The sequence below is a fragment of the Garra rufa genome, unplaced genomic scaffold (assembly GCF_049309525.1).
Source record: "Garra rufa unplaced genomic scaffold, GarRuf1.0 hap1_unplaced_001, whole genome shotgun sequence".
NCBI classification, from domain to species: Eukaryota; Metazoa; Chordata; class Actinopteri; order Cypriniformes; family Cyprinidae; genus Garra; species Garra rufa.
The window spans coordinates 12,948,342-12,964,813 of record NW_027394276.1 but is presented as its reverse complement, the minus strand read 5'-3'; the positions used below and the strand labels follow the sequence as shown (position 1 = coordinate 12,964,813).

Genomic DNA, 16,472 nt, shown 5'->3' with positions numbered 1-16,472 from the left:
GTTGCTTTTAAACAGCGTTTCAAGCAAACAACTGATTTATACACTTTTGGATTTTTGTTTTATTTTTGTACTATGAATTTTTTTCTTATCCAATATTTTGAGGAGGCACTGCCTCCCTTACCTTCTCTAAGGAAACGCCCCTTTATATATATAAAATCTAGAGCCGTTCATGTGATTCATTACCAAAAGAAAAACTAAAAAGGCTCAAGCTTCACTGTTTTTATTGCAGTTGTTTCAAAGAACTTTAAGAAAAATCACCTGCTTTGCATTACACTTCATTTATCCATTTTTGAACAGCAGGGTTTTCACTCACTACAATTTTTACAGTGATTCGCAAACTGTGCCATAAAATTAAATTCATAAATTAATTAACATTTTGCGCTCATGGCCTAGGACTTCATGACCACACAACAGCAGTTCATCTATATGAAAGAACTCAAAATAATTGATCAAACAACAGATTTATTCCCTTTATGAATTATTGTATCGTGCAAACGTTTCTTAATTAAAAATACATTTTGTATATGCAGAAAAAATATGAACTCTAACACTGTTCATTCATTTTATCTACAATAGAAAAATCGCCACACAATCATCAGATTTTTGATTAAACTGTTTTTGCTTATTAAGGCCACAGTGGTTTACAAAAATGGCAAAAATCAGGATTAAATATTCAAATTAAATTACATATTTAAATGAATACGTCTTTTCTCTTGTATGGACAAATTTCAATAAACAGGAATGTTTTGGAGCTGCAGCGTCCACACTTTGGAGCCACTTCAGTTAAAAGGAAAAAAAAAAGATGCAAAAGTATGGGTTGGGCACTTCTTCTAAATGGAAAGTTGAAAATGATTAACTTTGGAGTCAACTATTAATCTGGAACTCTCTAAGCTGGTTTATTTTGTTAAGAGGACAGGGTTCGTGAGACTAGTTTGACCATAAACTTTTAGTTTGGCACTAAGTTTCTCACAAAGGCGTAAAACCAGATGCTGAGCCCAAAGGCTTCGACAAATACAGTAGACTGCTTGAGGCCACAGAGGTGCATTGTGCTTTATCCAACAGTGTACTTTAGTTGTGGTGAAAGTCCTCAAGGTTGTTGTGCAATCACGCTTTTCCCATAGCCTGCTGGTTTCCTGGTATTTTCCTAGTCAGGAAGGCATGAACGTGAGGCCAGATCTTATTGGTTTCGGTTCCTGAGAAGGTCTCCAACACTCCTTTACTCCTGGAGAATATCACATATCATGGCTCAAACATCTCATTATTCAGAATACATTACACTCAGTCCAGCTTAAAGCAATCATTCTCCCATATCTTCATCCCAAAATCTCAGAAAAATGTCTTATTTTGACCAGACATTGGAAAACCAGTGACAATTGATGATAACAGGGTTTCCCAGACAGCTTCTCATTTCATAGTAAAACCTGCAATCTCCATCTCTGTTGTGAATTTAACATATATTTTGGATTGCAACTTGCAATAGGTTAGATTTTTTTACATTTTTGCGGGCAGAGGTCAGAACTGTGACGTATAAACTCGCAATTGTGAGTTATAAAGTCAGAACAGTGGGATACAGAAGTAAATTATAGGGAAAAGTCAGAATTCTGAGTTTAAATCTCGCAATTCTGACTTTATTTCTTCGAATTTCACCTTTCTCACAAATGCGAGTTTGTATCTCACTATTCTGACTTAACTTGCAGTTGTGTGTTATAAAGTCATAATTCTAGAAAATAAAAAAGTCAGCATTCAGAGTTTATGTCTCCCAATTCTGACTTTATTTCTTAGAATTTCGCCTTTCTTTCTTGCAATTTCGAGTTTACATCTTGCAGTTCTGACTTTTTTCTCCCAATTCTGAGTTTATACTTAGCAATTCTGACCTTTTTCTCAGAACTGTGAGACATGAACTCGCAATTGTGATTTATAAAGTCAAAACAGCGGGATATAAGCTTGCAATTCTCACTTTTTTCTCACAAATGTGAGTTTGTATCTCACAATTCTGACTTAACTTGCAGTTGTGTGTTATAAAGTCATAATTCTAGAAAAAATCTCAGAATTTTGACTATTTCTTAGAATTTCGCCTTTCTTTCTTGCAATACCGAGTTTACATCTTGCAGTTCTTTTCTTCTCAGAATAGTGGGATATAAACTTACAATTCAGACTTTTTTTCTCACAATTCTCAGTTTAAATGTCACAACTCTGACTTCTTTCTCACAATTCTGAGTTTATACTTAGCAAATCTGACCTTTTTCTCAGAACTGTGAGATATAAACTTGCAATTGCGATTTATAAAGTCAGAACAGCAAAATATAAACTTGCAGATCTGATTATTTTCTCACAAATTTGAGCTTATATCTCACAATTCTGACTTTATTTCTTAGAATTTTGCCTTTCTCACAATTGTGAGTTTAAATCTTGCAATTTTGACTTTTTTCTCACAATTCTGAGTTTATACCTCACAATTCTGATTTTTATTCTCAGAACTGTGAGATATAAACTCGAATGTTTGTGAGTTATAAAGTCAGAACAGCAGGATATAAACTTGCAATTCTGACTTTTTTTCTTACAAATACGAGTTTGTATCTCACTATTCTGACTTTTGTCATAATTCTGAGTTTATATCTCCCAATTTTGACTTTTTTTTTCAGAAATGTGAGATATAAACTAGCAATTGCTTATTATAAAGTCACAATTCTAGAAAAAAGTCAGGACTCTGAGTTCATATCTCTTTATTTTGTAGAATTTCACCTTTCTTTCTCACAATTGGCAGTTTAAAGTTTTTTTCTCACATTTGCAAGTTTATTTCACCCAATACTGACTTTATAATTTACAACTGCAAGTTTATATCATGCAATTCTGAAAAAAAAAAAAAAAAAAGTCAGAACAGCGGGATATAAAATTGTAATCCTGACTTTTTTTTCCTACAAATGTGAGTTTGTCGCAATTCTGAGTTCTGACTTTTTTCTCAGAATTGTGATATAAACTCGCAATTGCGAGTTATAAAGTCGGAATACCGAGATATAAACTTGCAATTTTCTTTTTTTCCTCAAAAATCCGAGTTTGTATCTCATAATTCTGATTTAATAACTTGCAATTGCTTATTATAAAGTCACAATTTTAGAAAAAAAAGTTCATATCTTGCAATTCTGACTTTATTTCGTAGAATTTCACCTTTTTTCTCAAAATTGCCAGTTTATAATCTCGGAATTCTACGTTTTTTTTCTTGCATTTGCAAGTTTATTTCACCCAATACTGGCTTTATAAAAAAAAGTCAGAATTGTGAGTTATAAAGTCAGAACAGTGGGATATAAACTTTTTTTCCTCCAAGTTTATATCTCACAGTTCTAACTTTTTTCTCAGAATTGTGTTATAAACTTGCAATTGTGAATTATAAAGTCGGAATAGTGAGATGTAAACTTTATCTCATGCGATACAGAGTTTACAACTCGCAACTGCGAGATTATATCGCGCCATTCAGAGAAAACAAGGTTAGAACTGCACTTTTATATGTAGCAATTCTGACTTTATAACTCGCAAATGCAAGCTTATATCACAGTTCTGACAAAAAAAGTCAGAATTGTGAGTTTGTATCACGCAATTCTGAGAAAAAAAGTCTTAATTACCTTTATTTGATCTTTTTATTCAGTGGCGGAAACAGCCTTTCATAGATGTCTGAGTCTACCTTAAATTCCAGCTACAAAATCTGTGTCTATTACTTCTGTGGTTCTTTTATCTCTTTTTGGAGCTCAGCAGCCTCACTGTCATTGTATGGGAAACAGCAGCATGGACATTGTGCTAAACATGATCTCTTTGTTTCCACATAAGAAAGAATTCATCCTTTCTAGAATCACTGAGTGTGAAGTATGGCAGATTTAGGGTGAACTATTCCTTTAATAATAACCGAAACATTTTCAGCTGTGAGTGTTGCTGAATTCTTTCATTCAACAAAAATCATAATGCAAACACACATCTATAAAACAGCCAAAGTGCTGTGGTTTCAGTACCTGTAATACTCTAGAACTGGTTGGGTCTGTCTCTCGTAGTCCTTGAGTCTCCTGGACACAGTTTCAGGACTGTCGTCGTCTCTCTGGACCAGCGGTTCTCCTGTGACATCATCAAGACCCTGTGCACAACACAGACCAGTGATTATTCTCCATAAGCGCACATGACGTGACTGCAGGCCTACAACACAAACAGCCCACTTAAATGCTAAAACTTTCAAATGTGCCACAATCACCCTATTAACGCTACTGTATCTCAAGAATTCATGTATTGAAAGTGTCAACGATCTTTGGCAGGCGCTGATAAATTCCAGAGCTAAAAGTAGTGACCTTCAGCCACACAGTTTTGTGTTGACACAAGCTCAGAACTGTATTTGGCAAACACGGTTTCACACTGGCCTAGTGCTGTGTTAGTTTAACGCACTCAACTGCTGTCTTGAGGTTTATTATACAAACTGATTGCAAAGATGATCAAACTAACAATTAGGAAACAGTTTTGTATCACAAAAACCTCACAGACTTTGTGGCAGGAGACAAAACTCTCTATTCTTAGAAATTACAAAAATGTAAAAAAAAGTACATGCGATTCATCTTTTCTCCGACAGTGTTTGATAAATGGACAGGAACTCCATGACTTCCTTTGCTGCTCCCGTTTTATTGCAGGGATGAGAGCAAAGTTCCTTGCATAAATTCCTTAGTAAACAGATGCGTTCCTATCTGCTTGAGCGCCAGCTTGTGAAATAGCACGACCTACTTTTACCACAGGAATGCTTTGCACTCCTTACAAGTTTAACACAGATTTTATATAGGATCCAATGCTTCGTTTTTAAAAGTTGTTCCCCTATCATACAGTATTTAAAGAAAGAGTTGTGTTTAGGTATTTTTCTCTTTCTGTTTGGCGAACATTGCAAAACTCCTGTAGAAATCTTTAAAGCAAGACAAATTCTATAAAATAATTATTAATTTATGGAATATTTGGTGTGTTGTACTTTAAAGTAGGTAATATTAATGAAATAAAAGGCCACTTAAGTATACTTAAAAAGAGACACTTTCATGCAGTGAAAAGTTACAAAGTGCACTTTGTAATTATTTAAAGTTTTCTTTTTTAGTATATTATTTTTATAATGTTTTTTTTTCATTCTTTAAAGAAGTACATTTATTTAGATTTTGTCTAACATACTAAAGCACAAGCTGTAACTGTAATTTTAACTGTAGTGTGTTGTTGGACATTGCATTTAAAGTTAATATGTATATTTGTGTATTAAACTGCAACTTATTTCAATGCAAGTATCAGTAAAAATTATATTAATGTATATTTGAATTTACCATAAATGCTTGTCAGTACATTCAGCAATATACTTTATTCCAAGCAGAATAATGAAATCACATATTGCCACCTATGGCCCAATCTCCATTAAAGCTTTGAGTTTTTGTTCAAGATGTATAGCGGCATTCACAGAGGCATACAATTTGTTAGCGCTACCCAGTGGCCCATATCTTTTTCAAAATTCTTACAGAGCTTTAGGGCAGTGAGTCAAACATGCCCACCAAGTTTCGATCCGATCGGCATCCGTTAACCTTGTCTAATAGGTGCTCAAACTTCATTGGCCAATGACGGCCATGTTTTTTGAGATACACAAAATTTGTCCTCATAGACACCTGTGGCATAGAAATATGACTTTTATTAACATCATTTATGACTGTTATAGCGCCACCTATGGTCTGATCTTCATTAAACTTTGCATGCTTGTTTAGACTCATCAGTCATATGTTCTCATGAGTTATTTGAAGTTTTGAATTTTCATTCAGGATTTATAGGCTTTTGGGTATATTTGGCCACACCCCTTTTTAACCTTTTACAGGGTAAAATTCAACAATCTTTTGATAATTATTGATCTAGAGAGTCCAGAGTGATTTAATAGCGGCAGTGGTTTAATAGAGTTTAAGTAAAAAAGCTAGGACTAGTTCGCAAAAGTTTTACATAATCGATAATATTTATTAAACAATTTGACTGACAGCATTGGTTCTTGATGCAAAGTTGCTAAGGATGAGAAGATGTATCAAATTATATGAATATTGTGTGGATGTGATTACAGAGGCATAAAACTCGTTAGCGTCAACTAGTGGCCGATTTCTTCTCAAAATTCGAACATGCCCACCGAGTTTCATACCGATCGGTCTCCGTTAAACTTGTCTAATAGGTGCTCAAAATTCATTGGCCAAGTGTCTTTGACACTTGTGGCACTTTGGACAAAGACAGTGCGTACCAATTTTCAAGTCAATTGACCTAACAGGTATGTAGTTATAGCCATTTTTATGTTTTTCCCCACTAATAGCGCCACTAAGTGGCCTAACTCTGAATTTTTTTTATTTTACTATGACCTCAGCTCTTACATATGTGTTCCAAGTTTGCCGAAAATACCTCTTTCCGTTCAAGAGTTATAGGCGTTTTAGTAATAGCGGCCCTGCCCCTTACAAACGTTTTGGTGTTCTGTCACAACAGAGAGTCGAAAGTTCAACTTTTTTTGATAATTATTGATATTCACTTTCCAGAGAATCTTTCTGCACTGGTTTGGTTCCAATCGGGCGAAACCCCTAGGATTAGTTCGCAAAAGTAGGTTTTTGAAAAAACCCAAAATACATGAAAATCCGAGGCTTTAGGAATTATGAGCAATTTCGTACTTTTGATCGCTGTAGCGTCCCCGTCACGGAAATTTTTGAAAGATATGTTCACTTTTTAGGCATTCTGGGTCAATTCCATGTAATTTACCATAGAACTATGATGTTTATTAACATTTATGGCTGTTATAGCACCACCTGTTCTATCTCCATTAAACTTTGCATGCTTGTTTAGAAACATATTTCGCATGTGCTCAACTACTTTTGCCAAGTTTTGAGTTTTTGTTCAGGATTTATAGGCTTTTGGGTATATTTGGCCTTGCCCCTTTTTGAATGTTATAGCTACCCAAAGGGTAAAAAATTTAAAATATTCACTAAATCCAGAGAATCTTTCTGCACTGGTTTGGTTCCGATCAGGTGAAAACCCTAGGACTAGTTCGCAAAAGACGGTTTAAAAAAAAAGAATAAAAAAAAATAAATACCTGAAAATCTACTTTTGATCGCTGTAGCATCCAGTGTTGTTTTCGTCAACGATGACGATGACAAAATCATTTCGTTGACGCCACTTTTTTTCATGACGATAACGAGACGATGACGAGATAAAAATGGCTCGTTGATGATTAAAACATGACGAGACGTGTGTGAGTTTTCGTTGACGAGACGAGAATAGACGAAAATGTTAGTGGGTGGTTCGTCAGATGTTTAAAATGCATGACATTTCTGCTTATTGTGCATGCCAATCAAAACCTAAAACGTATCTGCCGCTATGGCAAGCCGTTTTAGCATTAAATACTCTTTGCCATACTAGTATGGCAAGCCGTTTTAGCATTAAATACTCTTTGCCATACTAGTATGGCAAGCCGTTTTAGCATTAAATACTCTTTGCTATACTAGTATGGCAAGCCGTTTTAGCATTCCATCCTTGTTTGTCTTTTATGTTTTAAAACATTCCTTCATTATTGTAATTATTGGTGAAAATAGTCGATCCGGAAGCTCACATTGTGTTGAATTATAGATCTGCTATTTTCAGAACTTACACGTGACACTACCCAACAGCAAAATACTTACTGACCTACATTAATTTGTTAAAAGACTACTTTTTCCCCTTTTTTGACTAAAACTAGACTAAAACCTTTTTGACTTTTCGTTGACTAAAATTGGACTAAAACTATCACATATAGAAGTGACTAAAATTGGACTAAAACTAATAAGCATTTTAGTCCAAAAGACTAAGACTAAGACTTTTAAGATGGTTGTCAAAAACAACACTGGTAGCATCCCCGTCAGGCCAATTTTTGAAAGATATGTTCACTTTTTAGGCATTCTGGGTCAATTAAATGTAATTTACCATAGAACTATGATGTTTATTAACATTTATGGCTGTTATAACACCACCTGTTCTATCTCCATTAAACTTTGCATGCTTGTTTAGAAACATCTTTCACATGTGCTCAAGTTTTGAGTTTTGGTTCAGGATTTTTAGGCTTTTGGGTATATTTGGCCTTGCCCCTTTTTGAATGTTATAGCTACCCAAAGGGTAAAAATATTCACTCTCCAGAGAATCTTTCTGCACTGGTTTGGTTCCAATCGGGCGAAAAGCCTAGGACTAGTTTGCAAAAGTTGGTTTTTGGGAAAAAAAAACAAAATATCTGAAAATCTGAGGCCTTAGGAATTATGAGCAATTTCGTACTTTTGATCGCTGTAGCACACCAGTCAGGCCGATTGGGGCGAGCTTTGGTGATATTGTAGGTGGTGTGAGTACTACCATCCCCCCAAGTTTCAAGTCTCTACAACTTACGGTTTGGTCTGCACAATCACTTTTATGTGTAGAATGCTAATCCTTGACCATTCTAACAATTATAATGGGGTTTTAGCACTACCCGATTGAACCCCTACTACCTAAACAATCCAGTTGCCAAGATCAATGTTAGTCTTTTTAGTGCTCACCTCATTTATGCAAATTCACAAAACTCACTATTTACCTGACACAACGTTGCACTATTATTACCTGCAGAAAACGATTTTTATTTACACAATATGTTTCCTGGAAAATTGATTCTCATAAAAACAAGAGTGGACAACTTCCTGTTTCTTTTGTTTAATCAACAGTTTCCTGGAGTGATGTTAAGCAGAATTGTAAATATCTCAACAGCAGCATGAGGAAATGATAGAGAATATAAAACGATCAGAGGACTCACTGGTTTCTTAGGCGGGTTGAAGTCTATATTATAGACCCTGCCGCTGGGAAGGTGCACCCAGCGAGACGTCAGACGCTCTCGGATGGTCTGGAAAGGCACGTCCAGGTTTATAACAGAGTCCACGTCGTACACGCTGTCCAGGGCCTCGGCCTGAGCCACAGTACGAGGAAACCCTGCCGGGACAGAATGAGGATAATCACGATTAAACTGCAGAGTTTATCAATAATATGGCTCAGAAGAGCAGTTTTGTGCGGGGTGAGAGTTACCGTCCAATAGCCAGCTGGTCTGCGCCAAACCCCTCAGACTGGACAGGATGAGGCGAGAGATGACATCATCAGGAACCAGCTGACCCTGATCGATACACGACTTCATCAAGAGACCCAAATCTGCCCAGGTGAATAAGAGATGATCAGTTATTCAAGAATGACAGAAGAATTTCAGAAATGCAATATATTTGCATTTGTTATTAATACTTAATAATACACTTATTTACAGGGATAGGATGCATCTGCCAATCATCATACGAAAAAAACATTTTAGTGTTTTATTTGAAACACTTGCAAAATTCATTTCAAATTTGAAGGCTATCAGGTTTAACATTAACATCAGAGAATCGTACGACCTTTCGCTTAGCTATTAAGTATTAAAACTCAAACGGAAATGACCACTACAATGAGCTTGTAGTAACTGATTACAGCTTCAAGTGGCTCTACACATTGTAATAACCTTTAAATAATAGTTCTGGGACCCATTGTAACGTTTCTGTAAAGTTCTAAATATTTTAGGCCTATAATACTAAGGTTTGGAGTCAGTAAGATTTTATTGATTTTTTAATTTTTTTAAAAAATGAATACTTTATTCAGCTGCTGAAAATTCAGCTTTGCGGTCTAAGAAATAAATAAGATAATATATTGCACAAAATATAATTACATAAAAAAAATACATAGTACACTCTTAAAAATGAAGGTGCTTCAAAAGGTTCTTCAAGCGATGCCATAGAAGAACCATTTTTGGTTCCACAAAGAAGCATTTAGTCAAAGGTTCTTTAAAGAACCATTTCTTGCTTACCTTTTTATAATCTGAAGAAACTAATTTGCCACAAAGAACCTTTTTGTGAACCTTTTGAGAAAGGTTCCTCAGATGTTAAAGGTTCTTTGTGGAACCATTTAGACAAAAAGGTTCTTCTATGGCATCGTGAAGCACCTTTATTTTTATAAGTGTATATAGAATATAAAATTAGTATAAAAAAAATTATTTTAAATAATTTTTTCACAATATTACTGTTATACTACCAACAAATTATTGCAACAAAATGTACACAAAAAATGTAAACGGCAAAAAATTGGAAACGTCTTGGAAAAAACTAATTTTACTGATTTTGTATGTATGCAAATTATATAATATCCGAGGTACACATTTCTAGTAATTGTGCAGTTAATTCTCATTTTGTATTTTCAGAAAGTTATGGAATATTTGTCCTCTCGCCAAATTTGTCACTACCGAGACACAGTAATATATAATTTAATAAGAAGGGTTATATTGAACTATTATGATTTTGCTTACATCTTCCTTGTAAATATATTTTTTCTATTTTATAAAAGTTTTCAGAGGTAAATCAATAACAGTTACAATTTTACCAATATTTCAAGTGTGATTTATGACATCTTAGTTGATAATTCAGTGTACTGTATTGTTGACTAAACATCCCATGTTTCAGTAGTGACAGTATTTTTTATAGCGACTACATCACATTACAGAATTTTAACTCGCATACTAAAACACTACTGAAACATACTAAAATTTTGTTTATTTATTTCCCCCAAATCACTACCAAAACAATGATGATATGTTTCAGTCGTGACAGTTTCGGTCGTGACAATTTTATGGAATAACATAAAAAACAAAAACAAAGATGTCACTACAGAACCTTCACCAAATGTTTCAGTCGTGACCGTTTATAATATAAAATCTTTTTTTTTCTTTGGAATTTCAAAAATGATATTTTTTAAAAACAACAATGGAATAAAATGCAAAAATTATTTCAATATCATTGTCATAAGTTAAAATTTAGGGGTTAGGGTTCGGGACAGCCACCTCCCAATTGAAAGTACTCACTAAATGATCATTTTATATATATATTAAGCTTACTGATGTTTTAAATATTATTGTGGGTTTCAGCAGATACTGAAAGGATCTTAGTAACCATTTACATTTAAATGTGTTTTTTGGTTGTGGGACAGCAATTCACAACAATTCTGTAGAATGGCCCATATACAGTGGAAGTCAATGGTAACCAAAACTATTTGTTTACCAGCATTCTTTCTTTAAACGATCTTCTTTTGTGTTACACAGAAGTTTTTAAAGACACAAGGTTGACTAATTGATAGAATTTTCATTTTTGAGGGAACTGTCCCTTTAAAGGATTAGTTCACTTCCAGAACAAAAATTTACAGATAATTTACACACCTCCTTGTCATCAAGATGTTCATGTCTTTCTTTCTTCAGTTGTAAAGAAATTATGTTTTTTGAGGAAAACATTTCAGGATTTTTCTCCATATAGTGGACTTCTATGGTTTATATGCAGTTTAAATGCAGCTTCAAAGATATAAATATTAATTTATTTAAGAAAATGACAGATCGTTTCACTAGATAAGACCATTCTTCCTCAGCTGGGATTGTTTAGAGACCTTTGAAGCTGCATTAAAACAGCATTTTGGAAGTTCAAACTCGGGGGCACCATAGAAGTCAACTATATGGAGAAAAATACTGCAATGTTTTCCTCAAAAAACATAATTTCTTTACGACTGAAGAAAGAAAGACGTTAACATCTTGAATGACAGGGGGGGGGGGTACATTATGTCTTTTTTTTGCTTTGTTTTGAAAGCTAAGTAATCCTATAAGGTACTTCTTTGAGCTATAACTGTACCTCAAATGTAAATATTTCTCTCCTGTAATTCTACATCTGGCTAAATTTGATTTGTTAATGTTGTATCTGGGTTAGTCAGTCTGTGGTAGGTAGAACTACACACCAGATAACTAATGATGCTACATACATCACCCACTGTCACAAAACCCCCAGAGACACACACAACATCTGGTATCCATTTGGGAAATGTGCATACCTCTACAAAAACATTATTTATAGAGCTCAGCTTAGACTAGACAAGAAACCTGCACTAATGTATACAGTACAATCCTGCAAACCTCTGAATAGTGAAGCGAAGCAAACTTGGGCTTCAATGTGATTTGTAACCAAACTACAGTCTTAAAGGAGTAGTTCACTTTAGAACAAAAATTTACAGATAATGTACTAAATACTCACCCCTGTCACACCCCCGGACTTTCTTGTTGGTTTTTCCCATTTTCCCCCGCAGTTCTGAGTGTTTTTGGTTTCTCCCTTATTGTCTGCACCTGTGTTTGTAATTAGTCTGTCTATTTAAGGTGTGTGTTTTCCCAGTACTCTTGTCGATCTTTAATGTTATATGGATGTTTTCCCCTGGTGTTCCCGTGTCTACCTGTATTCCGTTGGATTTATTAAATTACATCTTTTTTATTACGTCGTTGTTCGTCTGTTCCTGCCTGAATCCTGACAACCCCCTTGTCATCTTTCTTTCTTCAGTCGTAATTATGTTTTTTGAGGAAAACATTTCAGGATTTCTCTCCATATAATGGACTTCTATGGTGCCCCCGAGTTTGAACTTCCAAAATGCAGCTTCAGATGGCTCTAAACGATCACAGCTGAGGAAATAAGTGTCTTATCTAGCAAAATGAGGGGTTATTTTCAAAAAACATTTACAATTTATATACTTTGTAACCTCAAATGCTTGTCTTGTCTAGCTCTGTGTGTACTCTGTGTAGAGATTAAAAAGTATATAAATTGTAAATGTTTTTAGAAAATAACCGATTGTTTCGCTAGATAAGACCCTTCTTCCTCATCTTGGATCATTTAGAGCCCTTTGAAGCTGCATTTAAACTGCATTTTGGAAGTTCAAACTCGAGGGCACCATAGAAGTCCACTATATAGAGAGAAATCCTGAAATGTTTTCCTCAAAAAACACTATTTCTTTACGACTGAAGAAAGAAAGACATGAACATCTTGGATGACAAGGGGCCTTTAAGACGTGTTTAGTATGCAAAGCACAATCTTTGGAAAAAGACGTTGACTTCAAAAGTTAAAAAGCAGCATTAAAGTACAAATATTTGAAATTACCAAACAGCCTACGTATTAAAAAAAGAGTAACGCCACAAACGTAAAGCCTGAGTTGAACTTTAGTGTTTACATCAACACAAGAACTAGAAGAAAGTGCTCGATGTCACGCAAGGAGGTTAACTCTTTCGTGCCTTTTAGTTCAAAAATGAAACAAAAACCAGGGTCTGCAAACCCATTGACCCCTCTATCTCAAGCTAAACGCTGTTATGTTTGGGCATCATTCAGGTGAGCTCATTTGAAAAGCGCGATGTCTCAAAACTGCTGTCTAGGTAGATAGCGCACTACGTTTTGAAACACGTCCCAAATTGACACTTAGTTCTGCAGATAAGTAACGCCTAATTACATATCCTGGTCTTCAGGATAAAATCGAGTTCATGAAGTTTTGCAGCCATTTTCTTTTCATTTTCATCATCGCTGCGTTTAAGGAAACTGAACTTCGTTCGTAACGAACTCGGTTATTTAATAATAAACAATATGAGAATACAGTCCGGACTTGTCTTACCTGTTTTAGCCTCGATATTGGCCCGCAGCATGTCTCCACTGGACAGATGCTTTAGTCCGAAACTCTGCGCTATCCGACTCGACACGGTCCCCTTTCCTGAGCCTGGGGCCCCCATGATCACCGCACGAAACACAGTTTGCAAACCCATACTTGTGTTTATCTCAAAATGCAACCTTTAGTGGCTATTTGTGGATGTGGAGTCAAATCAATATTTCCTCTTCACAGCATCCCTCCGACAGCTACAGTCCTGTGAAATGTATGTTACGGAAATGGACCGTAGGGATGTGGAGTCGTCTGTGGAGTCAAAACGATTGATACGTAACTCCAGTTTTATTCCCAGATTAAGCCCGTCCTTTTCGAATGCACGCGCATCTCTCGCGGACGCGCATGTATCGCGTTCACAACACAGGAAGTGCTTTAAAGCTCAAGTGGGCGTGTGAGGAGACTTACTGCAGTGCACACTATATTGATACTGCGAAATCTCAAACTTTAAAGTTTCCAGAGACTAGTAGGCCTACCTAGACCCGGAGACCCTCCAAAAGCTAGATTTTCTGCCTAAAGTACAGTAACTTTAATTTAAACTTACTTTACTACATTATACGACGCTCATGTCAATAGTTAACTGTTAAAATTTTGTCTTTAATTTTTTAGGGCACTTGGACCCTTTGAAGTTGTATAAAATAAATAATAGTTTAATATTAAAAGCATGTATTTTTAAAATATAATAATTTATTAAATAATAATGTAATAAAATATTTATAGAGTTCATATTATTAGGGTTATTATGGTTTACTAAAATTACAACTATTAGACATTTTAATTAAATATGAAAACATTATTGAAATAAAACAAGTTTTTTTTTTTTTTACTTAAATTGTATTTTAAATTATAATATTTTTTAATTAATAATAGAATAGAGTTCAGGGCTAAAACTAACTGAAATAGAGCTGAAAGTTAAAAAAAAAATGTTTTTATTAATTTATTAAAAATCTGTTTTAAAATATAATAATTTATTAAATTAATAACAGAATAGAGTTTAAGACTAAAACTAACTGAAACAGAGGTGAAAGTAAAAAAATATATATTTTTAAATTATTAAAAATCTGTTTTAAAATATAATAATTTATTACATTAATAATAGAATAGGGATTATGACTAAAACTAATTGAAATAGAGCTGAAAGTTTAAAAAAATTTAATTCATTTATTAAAAATCTGTTTTAAAATATAATAATTTATTAAATACAATTTTAACAGAATATTTATAAAGTTTTTATTACAAGGGTTACTATTGTTTACTAAAACAAAAAATATTAAACACATATTATTTAACTGAATAAAAACGTTATTTGAAATAAAGCTGAAAGTTACAAAAAATATTTACAATGTATTTTAAAATATAATAATATTTTAATAAAATATTTATAGAGTTCATGTTATTAGGGTTATTATGGTTTACTAAAATAAAAAAATATTACACATTTTAATAAAATATAAAAACATTATTTGAAATAAAGCTAAAAGTTTTTTTTACCTAAATTGTATTTTAAAATATATAATTTATTAAATAATAATTTAATAAAATATTTATAGAGTTTATGTTACAAGGGTTCCTATTGTTTACTAAAACAATTATTACCAAATATTATTGAAATAAAGCTGAAAGTTACAAAAAAAATTTACAATGTATTTTAAAATATAATCATTTATTAAATAATAATCTAATAAAATATGTATAGAGTTCATATTATTAGGGTTATTATGGTTTGTTAAAATTAAAACTATTAGACACATTTTAATTAAATATAAAAACATTATTTGAAATAAAGCTACATGTTTGTTTTTTTTTTTTTTTTTTTTTACTTAAATTGTATTTTAAAATATAAAATGTATTAAATAATAATTTAATAGAATATTTATAGAGATCAGGGCTATTATTGTTTACCAAAGGTAAAACTAACTGAAATAGAGCTGAAATTTAAAAAAAAAATAATAATTTATTAATTTATTAAAAATGTGTTTTAAAATATAAAAAAATACTAAATAATAATTTAACAGAATATTTATAGAGTTTATATTACGAGGGTTCTTATTGCTTACTAAAAATATATTAAACACATTTTATTTAACTGAATAAAAACATTATTTAAAAATAAAGCTGAAAGTAAAAAAAAATATTTATTTACAATTTATTTTAAAATGTAATAATTTATTAAATAATATTTTAATAAAATATATTTTTAGAGTTCTTATTATCAGGGCTTTTATCGTTTACTAAAACTAAAACTATTTTTATTTTATTTAATTGAATTAAAACATTAATTGAAATAAATCTGAAATAAAATTAAATATGAAAAACTAAGTATAGAAAAATATAGAAAAAAACTAAAACTGATGTTAAAAATAAACTAGACAATAATAGTAATAATTTATTAAAAAATAATTTATTAAAACTGATTTTAAAGTATAATAATTTATTAAATAAAATTGTTTACTAAAACAAAAACTATTAAAAACATTTTATTTTATTTTATTAAATAAAAACATTAATTTAAATAAAGCTGATTTATTTTTAATAATAATAAATAATTAATGTGTAATAAAGTGTAATAATTTATCAAATAATAATTAAACAAAATATTTATAGACATCATATTACCAACGGTATTATTGTTTACTAAAACTACTAAAAACATTTTAATTTAATTTAATTTAACAAACATTAATTGAAATGAAGCTAAAATAAAATATGAAAAACTAAGTGCAGAAAAATATAGAAAAAAAACTAAAACTGAACTATAATTAAAACTAATATATAAAATAAATTAAACCTATATAGTAATATTAAAAATTTAATTATAATTGATTTATCAAAAATGTGTTTTAAAGTACAATAATTTTTTAAATAATTAGTTAACAAAATATTTAGAGGCCTCATATTACCAGGGG

The 16,472-nt window shown here is 32.4% G+C and overlaps 1 protein-coding gene across 1 annotated transcript; it reads right to left on the bottom strand.

Annotated features, from left to right (window-relative positions):
- Nucleotides 1-204: 204 nt before the first annotated feature.
- Nucleotides 205-13,835, bottom strand: LOC141302385 (GTP:AMP phosphotransferase AK3, mitochondrial-like). The gene is made up of 5 exons (XM_073832420.1): nt 13,525-13,835; nt 9,079-9,198; nt 8,813-8,985; nt 3,999-4,117; nt 205-1,222 (listed from the first exon to the last, which is right to left on the bottom strand). Exons 1-5 carry the CDS (start codon nt 13,670-13,672, stop codon nt 1,105-1,107), a joined length of 678 nt encoding a protein of 225 aa, XP_073688521.1. The 5' UTR covers nt 13,673-13,835; the 3' UTR covers nt 205-1,104.
- Between the last annotated feature and the right edge of the window lie 2,637 nt (nt 13,836-16,472).

Bases quoted from the DNA above. Each gene is read 5' to 3' on its own strand.
- LOC141302385 (XM_073832420.1), bottom strand. From the start codon at position 13,672: ATGGGTTTGCAAACTGTGTTTCGTGCGGTGATCATGGGGGCCCCAGGC. The intron at 8,986-9,078 runs GTAACTCTCACC...CTGTCCCGGCAG, and splicing joins GACCAGCTGGCTATTGGACG to GGTTTCCTCGTACTGTGGCT. The intron at 4,118-8,812 runs GTGAGTCCTCTG...TGTTGTGCACAG, and splicing joins TCAACCCGCCTAAGAAACCA to GGTCTTGATGATGTCACAGG.